Genomic DNA, 11,652 nt, shown 5'->3' with positions numbered 1-11,652 from the left:
GATTTAGTGCTTAACTGGTTGGTATTAAATATAAAAACTCCTATGCCGTATGTGACAATTCCTTCCCCTGTGTGCCTGTGCGGACTTGGGCCTTTTAAGAAAACATGTTAACTGGAGAAATAGTAGCAGTTCCCTCTACCACCTTGAAGGAGTTATGATTTTGCTAGGAGCTACTAGCCATTGGAAAACATTACATTTTAGAAATAGTCACAGATGATAGTAAAAAAATAATACTGAGGTAACTGGAACAAACACTATGAATTCTGTCCATCGTATAGCAATTGCTCCATGGGTGCTGGGCCATTTCACCACCATGAAAATGTTATCAAGCAAGATATTAAGTTTTCACTACATTATATCTTTCTTCCTTAAAACAAAGCCCAACAAACTACATAATCAGTAATTATGAGGTGAGAAAATGGCAGTTTAGCAAAAACAGACTCAAGCCCTTGGAAATGGTGGTGATAGTCAGGTAGCAAGGCCTATACAGTAGGCACTGGAAAGTTTATGGCACATTCAAATTGGACACTTCAAAGAATAAGACTCAATATTTCATAGCAAACTGGGGCTCACTCAAGAGAGTCAGGAGCTAGTATTCAAAAGAATGTATTAAATGGAACAGTCAAACTTACCAGGAGTCTGTAATTGAACAGTGTTCTAAGAATAATGCAGGATCTGCTGGAGGTCCACCAAAATAACTAGTTAAGCAGAGTTTTCCTTCAAAATAAGGTGGCATTAAAATAAGCATTTTAAAATGGGCAAACAAGGGAGAAAAGGAAATAAGACATACTTCATCTATTTGCTTAATGTAATGTACTGAATTATACCAGAAAGGATATTGTAAAAGCAGAGGCAGAAGAGCTAAATCCAGAAAGGGATTTGGGTGCCCAGTGTTATGACACCTAACTTTTAGGTGCTCTGTTGTCCAGTGGAATCCTCTGCCCCAACTTAAGTGCCCAGGCTCCTTTCCAATGCATGGGGTGAATTAGGCACTTAAGAATGGGATTCACAGAAGCCAGCATACTCAGTGGGGAGCTGCTTTAAGCCCCCCCCCCCCCTTTCAAAGGAGTTAGGTGCCTATCTCTGCTTGGGGAGTCACAGCTGTGAACCTCTTCCTGGAGTTGGGGCTAACCTAATATACATGTCTTTCTCAAAAATTAGACACCGTCCCATCCCCTTAGAGCTACAGCAGTTAGGCACTCAGTTCAGAGATAAGGAACCTGTTTCAAGGTCCCTCCCCCAGCCCTGCTTGATTTGGAGCAGGGACATGCACTTGGGTCTCTCATATCCCACATGACTGCCCTAATCATCAGCTTTAGTCTCTTTCTCTCTGGCCCAATTAGTATTTATACAAAGTGGAACAGTTTCAGGGGACAGAGAAAGACCCATCTGTGAATATCCCATAGCCTGGGGTGGGGGTAGGGTTAGGGCACTCAACTGGGATGTGGGAGGTCCAAGTTCCTGCTCCAAATCAAGCATACTGGGAATTTGAAAACAGGTCTCCCACCTCCCAGCAGATTGCCCTAACCAACACACACTGCAATCTGGATGGCTTCAGCTCTCTTTTGTGGGAAGTGCGATCTGACTAATGTGCTGAATCACTGGATGCAGCCCTGCTCCTGAAAAGTAGGAAAGACCTAGTTTGTGAATTCTGCTGGGTCTTAGGCATGAGCTAGGGGGTCAAGCAGCTCGGCTGGGTCTGAACTTAAGTGCTTTTGAACATGCCCATTTGTGGGAATTTAGGCCCCTACAGGATTAGGCAGCAACTGAGGAGTTCTGAGGATGATCTGGGCATCTAACTGTTGGACTTAGGTGCCTAAATTCCAGTGTAGATCTAGCCCAATTCCTCTTTGCTCCTGTCTGCTGAGAGAGGAATTGGAGCGTGCATTTAAGCTCTTCAAGACACATGGCCCATAGATAAGTCTTTACTAAACACCCAAAATACTGGTATGATGAGAGCATGTTCTATAAGGAGAAATTAAAAGCTTGCTGCAGGAGGTACTAAGAACAGAGAACAGTTTATAAATGCTAGGTATTTCCAGGTGGTCACTAAGTCATTAAAATTCTGAATCATGCTGTAAAACTGTGCCCAGAAAAGCTGAACAACTTCGGGAGATGTTGCTCTAAAAAAGGACTATGTTAACTCTTGAGACTATTATGTTAGAACTAGGTGAGCAATCTTGAGAGCCATAAATAAGTCATTTCATATATGAGACACTGAATGTGCCAACATTAATTACTTCAAACACTCTTAGGTCACTATCATTTTGTTCCTTTATGTTCCCCTCTCATGTACAAACGGAGCAATAAAGTGAAAACGTCAAGACCTCCAAACTGCAATCTGTCCTTGGTGCTGGACCTGTCATTTTGCTTTGGCGCTTTGAAACCCACACTCCTCAGATGATATAAACGAGGTAACCCACAACTTATTGCCTTGTACAAGTATGAAGGAAAAGCATCAACAAATAAAACAAAAGCTTTTTCTTTCAGATGCAAGGTAAACAAAACAAATATTTATTTTAACATTATCCTTCCATAGTTATGAAAACAGCTCTGAACAAAAAAACCACACCTGAGTATTTCAGGCATTCCACTCAATTACTGTATGTAGAAAGAACAAGACAAGGCAAATTAACATGCCAGAACAAAATTTAAAAAAAAAAACCAACCACCAACCCCCTCCCAAAAAAACCACCTTTCCTCTTCAGATACTGTAGTCTTCATCAAAAGCTCTCTATATAGTATACCTGGAAACACAAAAACTAGTGTCAAATTTAGATAATAAAACAGCTACTTTCTCCGTATCTGGTAGGCTCCTTAACTAAGGAGTCTAAACTACTACCAGGTACAGAAAGAACAGTCCATACTGCCTCATTATGCACTGGTGCAGATTCCCTCTGGTTTCACTAATTACTATAAAAGTAATCATAGGACAACATATTACAATATATACAACTATAAAGACAAGAATGACTGGTTTAGTCACCATAATAAACCAGTGAAGCAAACTAATAAGCAAAGAGACTGTAGTAGGAAATATGCCACCATGCACCAAGGCATATCATGTAACAAGATTCTGAAATGAATGTTTAACAGAAAAAGTATCTTGCTATCTATGGGGAAAAAAGACTGCGCAGAATATGGGAGTTGAAGAGGTTCTAGTGGAGGAAGCAGCTTGGTTCTTGCAGATGTAACTTGTCACTACTGTTTGTATAGAGAATACTGTAAAATTGCCAGTCACTTGCAATTTCACCTGTTTCGTCAGTGATTATCTGGATTATAAGCAGGCTATAAAAGTCTCTCTTCCCTCTGTACGCTGGTTGAACTTAATAGCTTGTTCCAGTCCTTGTTGGCTCTCAAACTAGACCCTAGACTTCAGGTCAGGTTTAAGCAAACAGACAAGGATTTGCTCCTCAAAGGACCAAGAGCTGCTTTTGACTGTGTGAAAGCAGGCAGCATGGACTGTGTAGCTATCTTCTGATCACAAGAATGTACAGTTGTGCTGCAATGTTTTGTTTTCTAATATTATATGCATTTTTTGTTTACATATTTATTATAAAATAATTATTTGCCATTTACATTACATTAGCACCCAAAGGGTATTAAAAAAAAAAGCTAGTTCTGGTCAGATGATTTAAAAAACAATTGAGCCCATCGCTTAAAAAATATTAGATTTAAAAAATCTTACTTTTTATAATTGCCTCAAGTGACACTTCAAGTTTACTGTACTTACATATGTCATTGATCAAAGTCTGCTAATCCCATTTCTACCAGCTTCATGTGAACTAAGCATTGTTCATCGTCATACAAAAACACAGTGTGCTCTGGAGACTGAGTCTGGAAATCAGAAATTTTCAGAAGTACAGAAAGATCTGTTTCAAGTAGTAAGAGTTGACTGTTGCAATTATTCTTCTACGTCTATACTGCAGTAATGTCTACAGGCCAACCAGACTGGAGCTGTATTGAGCTAGATACTGTACAAAAATAGGGAAAAGGGCAGTCCCTGTCCCAAACAGCTTATAGTGTAAAAGACAAGACATAACAGGTGGATGAGATAAACAAGAGGGCTGGGGTGTGAAAGACAGTTGCAAAAATAAGTGAATCATTAGTTTAATCCCATTAAGTAGAAAAAAATGGCAATGATGCTAAGCTTAAAATTTGATGATAGGAATTAAAAAAGGAAAAAAACCCTTAGTTATCTGATCTGTTCATTTGAAAGTGAACATAAAACTGAAAAATATTACAGTACTGCGTGAACTAAGCCTGATCTCTATTACAAGTTTCTTTTAAAATCAATTTAAGTTTTCACTTTGCATATATGATGAAAGTTACAATGTTTTGGAAGGAAATTTTTTAAGTAAATGTTAGACATAGGATAATGATTGTACAACACAAATGTCCATTTGGAAATTAAAATTTTTTGTTTTATATTAAATAGCATATTCCCACATAAAATTGTTAACTGATAGTAGTAAGTTCCTTCAGTGATTAATGCAACCCTTAGCCAAACTACCCAGTAAGAACTTTGTTTTTTTTAAACCACTTGACATTAAATATACTGAAGTAACTTAAGACAATTTTATACAAATATTCCATTATCTTTAGATTTCAGAAATTTGGTTAATGACAATGTTAACATTTTACAAACATCACTAACTCAGATCCACAAGGCATACAAGTTTTCAATAAATAGAGTAGCCAGAATTCCAGAGCGTGTTGAAGGTAAGTGGAAGACACAAAGGCCTGGTCTACACTGTGGGGGGAGATTGATCTAAGTTATGCAACTTCAGCTATGTGAATAACGTAGCTGATGTCGACATACTTAGATCTACTCACCACGGTGTCTTCGCTGCGGTGAGTCGACAGCTGACACTCCCCCATTGACTCCGCTTGCATCTCTCACTCCGGTAGAGCACTGGAGGTGATGGGAGCGCACTCGGTGGTTGATTTATCGCGTCTAGGCTAGACAAGCTAAATCGACCACCGCTGGATCAATTGCTGCCCCTCGATCGTGTGGGTAATGTAGACAAGCCCAAAGAGAAGGGGGCAGGTGGGAAAGAGATTGAAAGTAACATGTGGGACGGCTGCATGAGTTTGTATGTGTCAGTGGCTATCCAATAGATAGGGACAGAGAATAAAATGACTGATGGAGAGGCAGCTCAAACATCCCCCAAAAGCCTACTTTTTTATTGTTCACCTCCTTGACCTTCCCATCAAAGTGACAAAAAAAAAATCCTCTGTGATAGGTGGGCCAGATTTTCACTTTGAATATCTGGGTACCTTAACAGGAGAATGAGGAGGAATATTAGGGGGCAGCAAAAAGGCAAGGAGAAGCAGGGGAAGGAAGGAGACAGTACATTTTTAGTACTTACAAACCTATTCTTTATTTTGGGCACTGGACACCGCTAACCCAAATGGAAACGTGAAGCATAAAAGCAAGAATAATGGTTTCTAGTGAAGGAGTAATAAAGGAGGTTAAAATCATGCAGGCAGGCAGGCGGGCTTGAGAAGTGGGCTGTCTGTAACATGGTGAAGAAAATTCCTATGCACTTGATCCTCTGCCTTTTTCAGAAACATCACAACATTAAAGTGTTTATGAGTCTAATTTTTTTAAACCAAAGAACAAGGTTCACAATAAATCTTGTATAAGGTTCAGACATTCCACTTAAAATGTTAAAACCAAGATACCTCACGTTTGGCAGGAACTAAAAGGAAAAACTTACCACTGTGGAAGCATAGAGCTTTTTGCCTTGAAGACAGTCTATCATGGCCCATAATGCTTGCATGCTCCATTCAGGGCAGTATGGAATTCTCTTTTTTTCTGTATCATACAAAGGAGGCTTAAATCCAGCCAACAGAACTCTTACTGCTTGAGCAGGATATTGCATAAGGTGAGAAGGAATCTGACGTAATCTAAATCAGAATGAAAATCCTAGTCTTAAAATATGCAAGACAACAGTGCAATTGTTAATCACTACCTAGAACTAAAATGTTAATGAAGGATAGCTCAATGATTAGGAAACTAGCCTAGGATTTGGGAGACCTGGGTCCAAGTCCCTGCTCTGCCACCCACTTCCTGTGTGACCTCAGGCAAGTCACAAAGCCCTTCTGAGCATTAGTTTCCCATCTCTAAAATGGGGATAGTAGTACTGCCCTCCCTCACAGGGGAGTTGTGAGGGAGGTGCTCAGATACTAAGGAATGGGGCTGGCCATATAAGTACCTAAGGCAGACAGGAACAATTTAGAAGTACAGATGCAAGCTAATTTTTTTTTTAAATACCAGATCTTGATAAATATAAGTTTAAAAAATTGAACTATGCACTTACTTGATTGTTGGTAATTTTTCAGTTGATCCATAGTCAACAAATTGAACCAAAATATTAACAGGGTCAAATTCTTTAATATAGAGTAGTTTTGCTCTATACCACAAGCTATCATTGTATTCTGCCAGGCAAGGCATTTCTGTAAGAAGGAAAAAGCACATTATTTAATCCAAAATTTAGCACATATGCTATCAGAGCTGTAAAACAAGCTGTATTATACCATCAAGTTTTATTTTCTGTCCTCTAATTCATGTTTTTTTTAAATAGTATCCATAATTTTTTTAAAAAGACAGAGTAACTGGAAAAAAATTAAATTAATTTAGAAAGGAATGGTTACTTACCTTATAGCAAGTAAAGTCTACTTACCTGTAACTGGAGTTCTTTGAGATGGACTCTGCATAATTAATCATGGGATGCACTGGCAGAAACAGTTCAGACCGTGGAAGCTTCTCACAGCAGTGCCCTGTAGTGCTCTTATGTGCCCCTTTCTCCTCCTCCCCTGTGTTTCTGAATATTCTGAAAGCGAGGCTCTAAAGTTCCTTCCACTGCTTCTGCAGACTCAAGATTCCATTAGGATTTGAGGAAAAGGGGACAGTGAATGGGAAATGTGAATATACAGAATCCACCTTGAAGAACTCCAGTTACAGGTAAGTAATCTTGGTTATTTCTTTGAGTGTCCTCTGCATATTCCTGCTTATGGGATAGTCTGACAAGCAGTACCTCAAAGGAAAGTTGGGGACTCAAAAGTCCTAACTGAATAGGCATAAGTACTGCCCTACAGTAGCCTACAGGTACAGGTATTTGCTAGGTGAGGCACAGTTATATGTTAAGGCAGAGGTTATCAAACTTTGTCATAGTGAGCCTCCCTGAGCTATGAAAAAAATAACTGCATCCCCAGAGTTTACTAAAACAATATAACAAACTGAAAATCCTGTGTGTTGCAAAAAATGAATAAAAGGATAGAAGGTATTTGATCAATTATAGATCCATATGAATTTCAGAAGTGTTAATTTTAAAATACAAATGGACGCAATGAAAATAAAACTTCAAACATTTTAGGGAACAGGACACCAAACAATGATATGTTAATTCAGTATAATATCCATAAGTCCTATCTTTTCAGGGGGAGGAGTGTGTTTGTTTCCTCACCATACAAAGTAGTAGAATTCGGGGTTGGAGTGTAGAAAAGAAGAGATGTAAGTCATCTTCAATAGAAAGCTGGGAGTGATTCTGTGTTATGATTTCAAGTATCAGGGGGTAGCCATGTTAGTCTGTATCCACAAAAACAACAAGGAGTCCGGTGGCACCTTAAAGACTGACAGATTTATTTGAGCATAAGCTTTCGTGGGTAAACACCTCACTATGTCTGCATCTGTAACTTTCACCCCATGTTTCTGAAGAAGAGAGATTTTTACCCATGAAAGCTTATGCTCAAATAAATCTGTTAGTCTTTAAGGTGCCTCTGGACTCCTTGTTGTTTTTGTTATGATTGTGGTTAATGCTGAGAAGCCTGACTCACACGCATAGGGGGATGAAAAAGGAATGAGTCCTTTAAAAGACTGGTGTGTTAACTCATAAAATTCAGATCCCACTGATAACCAAAAGCTTTTCATTTGTGAAAATTTGTGCTGCAGTTCCTTGTTGCCTGACAGGTTGATAATGCTTTCCTCTTCTTTTGAAAACAGCATATTTGTGGGGTTTGGCTTAAAGTTGAATGAGTTCCTGATCTATTGATTACATTTGTCTTTGCCCACTTCAGGAAAGTATTCACGAAACTGCTCCTACAGATCCCTTAAGTGCTAAACAATTACATCTTGGATACTGTCAACTGACAGATCGCACTGTTGCACAATGTCCTCCATGTTGAAAATATGGAAACAGATCCCTGCTGTACATATGAAGACCACAGTTCAAGTTTGTTAATGAATGCTGCTATTGGAACATTAGCAATTAAAACATTTGCATCTTGTGCCTGAAGTGACACATTCAGAGAATTCAGTCGCTTGAATATCTCAGCCAGATATGACAACAAAGATATCTCCTGGACAGCCAACAAACTTCTGCATGTAACAGCTGTGTGAAGTTTGCCTCCATCTCTTTGCACAAAATGGCAAAACCCCTTGAATTAATCTGGTGCGACTTTATAAAGTTTACAATTTTTACTGCAACTGAAAGAACATTGCTGAGCTCCTCTGCCATCTTCTTAGCACCCAATGCCTATCTGTGGATCATACAATGATTCTAGGTTGCTGTGGGCATGCTTGTACCTTTGTCACAAGCCTGCTATGCTGTCCTGCCATAGACTGTGCTCCATTGCTACAAATTCCAAAAAGTCCCCAATCAAGGCCTGTGCCTTGAACAAAAATATTTAATAGATTAAAAAGCTCTTCACCTGTTGCTTGTGTTGGAAATGAATGGCAAAACAGAAGTTCCTCTTTTAATTCTTGCTGTAGCAAAATGAATATGCATCAGTAGCTGGGTAGCATTTGATAGCTCGATAGACTCATCAATCTGAACTGAATAATATGGGCTCTGACAAAGACTTTCTAGGAGCTGCTTTTTTACATTAGTGACCATCTCTGCAATATGGGGTGAAACTATCATTAGAAAGTACGATCACATCTAGGTGTGATGCTGCTTTCTCTCCTATAATCACTGTGCATATATCCATTGCAGCTGGAAGTAGTTTCTCACTTATGTTGTCTGGTTTAACTGCTTTGGCAACGCACAAAGCCACATGGTAAGAAGCCTCTGTAGCATTCATGGTGACAGTGCTGTACATATCCACAATGTTTTTTGTCCTGTTAACTCACTGAGCTTTCTCTCAAAAAAACTCTACAAATTTATATATTAAGGTAGGCTAGCTTGCTTCAAGATGTCAGTGTAGCTTCCATGGCTGCATACTGTTGTTTGACAGTACTTTGCCACATACAAGACACTGAGGCTTTGGTGCATCGCTGGACCTGCTCCATGTAAAGCCTGGTTGAAATAAGTTTTGTAATATTTTTGGCTTCTGTGTTTTGCTGGAGCTGCCACTGCTGCCCTCATGTTGGTTTGTGTTGTACACTTTTCTCCCTTTGTCACAAAATGATTAATTTCTCATGTAAGCTGTTTCTCACTGTATGCACGCTGCTTATAATGTTTTAAAATTTACTTGGGGGAAAAAGCCACACTAAGTGTAAGTATAAGCCAGGTCTGAATGAACTCTCCTTTGACAGCTAGTTGGGGAGGAGGAGAGACTTCAGGAGCAAACTGTATTTACATGAACACACCTACTCTGCCAAGATATCAAGCAGATAGAGCAGTGTTGCTCAAAATGATCAACTTTGGCTGGTGTTGGGTTACAAATCACTTGAGTACTGAATGCAGGGGTAGTGAAATGTTATCAATACTGCTGTCTTGTATGAAGCAGAACTGTACTTAACTTGTCCCAAATGAGGGAGTCACCCTCAGCTAAAAGAACCTCGTTAAGCCAGGAGCTCGAATGCCAGACTCCTGTGAAAGTAAGAGGAGTGAGGACAGGTGTCCTAGCCAGGAGGTGTGGACTCTCTCTAAGGGTCCCCAGTCTGGTTTAACCAGTTCCTCCCCACTGTTCAAAGGTAGAGCTAAATTGGCTTCATTAGGAGCCTTTTGTTATTTCAAGTACTCAATAAGAGTGGAAATCACTTGTGGTGGAGCAGTTTCTGCCCAGCTTTCTGAGAGTTAAAAATCACTAAGAGACTGACCTACAGAGGTCACAGCAGAGAGGCAGGTGGCAGCAGAAGGTAATTGATGGGTGGCTGGCGAAAGTGGCAAGCAGTTGGCTGGTAGGGCAGCCAGGTAACAAGGAACAGCTGCTGGGAGGGCGGCCAGGCGGGGCGACCAGCAGAGAGGAACCTCGGTTGGAGGGGTGGCCAGCCAGAGCAAGGAGCCTTCTTCCCTCGGTGGGAGGTAAACTCTCACACATGCAGCCTCAGATGAAGGAGCAAGCAACGTGCCTTCTTCCCTCGGTGGGAGGTAAATTCACACAGATGCAGCTCTGAACCCTGGGTCCTCACTGACCCCAAGGACAACCACTGCGAATGGTGTATGGTGAGGGAGCAGAGGAGAGCACAGTACAGGAACTTTTGGTTGTAGAACTCAAGAACATGAGGCAGAAGACTCTGCCCCACACACTCTGGCGTGGGTGTTCTGCTCAGAGTTTTGTTTATGAATCCTGCTTGTGGCATTTTCCCTAATTAATGTTGGATGACTTTCCTCCTTTCATTAAAAGTTTCTTTTCTATGCTTAGACTCTCTGCTTGTGAATGGGGAAGTATTGCCTCTCAAAGGAGCCTGGGGTGGTGTGTAATTTTTCCAGGTTACTGAGTGGGGACTTAAGACAGCTCTGTGTTGTATTCTCCAGCTGTCCCCTTTAGTCCCATTTCCTGACTCCCAGGTGTGCACAACCCTTTTGCATGAGTCCAAGCCGCCCAGGGCTGACAGTCAAAGCTCTTAAAAAGCACACAGCTCGTGCCTCCCTTGACACATTCCTGTGTGCCCCAAGTTTGAGAACCACTGAGTTAAGGCAATAATGCAATGAGCCTACAAGCCTCAAGGCCTGTAAAAAAAAATCTAAGCTAAATTAACTAAGGCATAACAAGCCTCAGCATAAGTATAACCAAGAGTGATCCTAGAAGATCATAAGATATCACAACAAAGACTGCCGTAAAGACTAAATTTCTGGTAGGTAACCACGCTTGGAATATTTTTAGTTTGGTAAGTCAATAGATGTAATAAGCTTGAGGTAAAAGGATGAATAACCTATGGGAGAAGGGCATCCCAACATTAGTCGGGTGAGGAAATACTAATAAGAGGAGAACCCCCTACTGAACGTGCATTAGGCATAGTGGCCACAGCGTCACACATTATAAAAGTTGTATTCCAGCCTGTGTGCTTTGGGAGGGAGAGATGAAGTCCCTGGGAGATGCCAAGAAGACGACCACTGATGATGGTGATGAGTAAGATAACTCTGACTTTGAGGCCGGAAGGGACCATCATGATCATCTAATCCAGGGTTTCTCAACCCATGGGTCAGGACTAGTGTGACCAGATTGCAGGTTTGAAAAATAGGGACGGGGTGGAGGGTAATAGGCGCCTGTATAAGACGAAGCCCTGAATATCAGGACTGTTCCTATAAAATCGGGACATCTGGTCACCCTAGTCAGGACACAAAATTGGGTCACCAGAATGTTTCAAAAGGTCACACAGCAGCTCCTGTGACTTCTGGCTCAGAGGGCTGGCTGGGCTCGCCTCCCTGGCTCCAGGCACTGCAATCTCTGGGGTCCTAGCACCACTCAGGTTTGGCCCAG

At 40.8% G+C, this 11,652-nt stretch overlaps 1 protein-coding gene across 6 annotated transcripts in view; it reads right to left on the bottom strand.

The window, feature by feature from the left end:
* Nucleotides 1-2,090: 2,090 nt before the first annotated feature.
* The window catches only part of RNF17 (ring finger protein 17), a 241,496-nt gene continuing 231,934 nt past the window's right edge, over nucleotides 2,091-11,652 (bottom strand). For 4 of the 6 annotated variants that reach the window (XM_043530141.1, XM_043530136.1, XM_043530132.1 and 1 more), the window contains 4 exons: nucleotides 6,327-6,462; nucleotides 5,724-5,913; nucleotides 3,734-3,837; nucleotides 2,091-2,747 (listed from right to left, as the gene is read on the bottom strand). In XM_043530141.1, coding sequence (XP_043386076.1) covers nucleotides 3,739-3,837; nucleotides 5,724-5,913; nucleotides 6,327-6,462 — 425 coding nt within the window. In that variant the 3' untranslated portion in view covers nucleotides 2,091-2,747; nucleotides 3,734-3,738. The remainder of the gene's footprint in view (nucleotides 2,748-3,733; nucleotides 3,838-5,723; nucleotides 5,914-6,326; nucleotides 6,463-11,652) is intronic. The other 2 variants (XM_043530127.1, XM_043530131.1) reach the window with 1 other exon arrangement.

The sequence above is a fragment of the Chelonia mydas genome, chromosome 1 (genome assembly GCF_015237465.2).
Source record: "Chelonia mydas isolate rCheMyd1 chromosome 1, rCheMyd1.pri.v2, whole genome shotgun sequence".
NCBI lineage: Eukaryota > Metazoa > Chordata > Testudines > Cheloniidae > Chelonia > Chelonia mydas.
The sequence above is the reverse complement of the archived record's forward strand: the minus strand, read 5'-3'. Positions and strand labels throughout refer to the sequence as shown.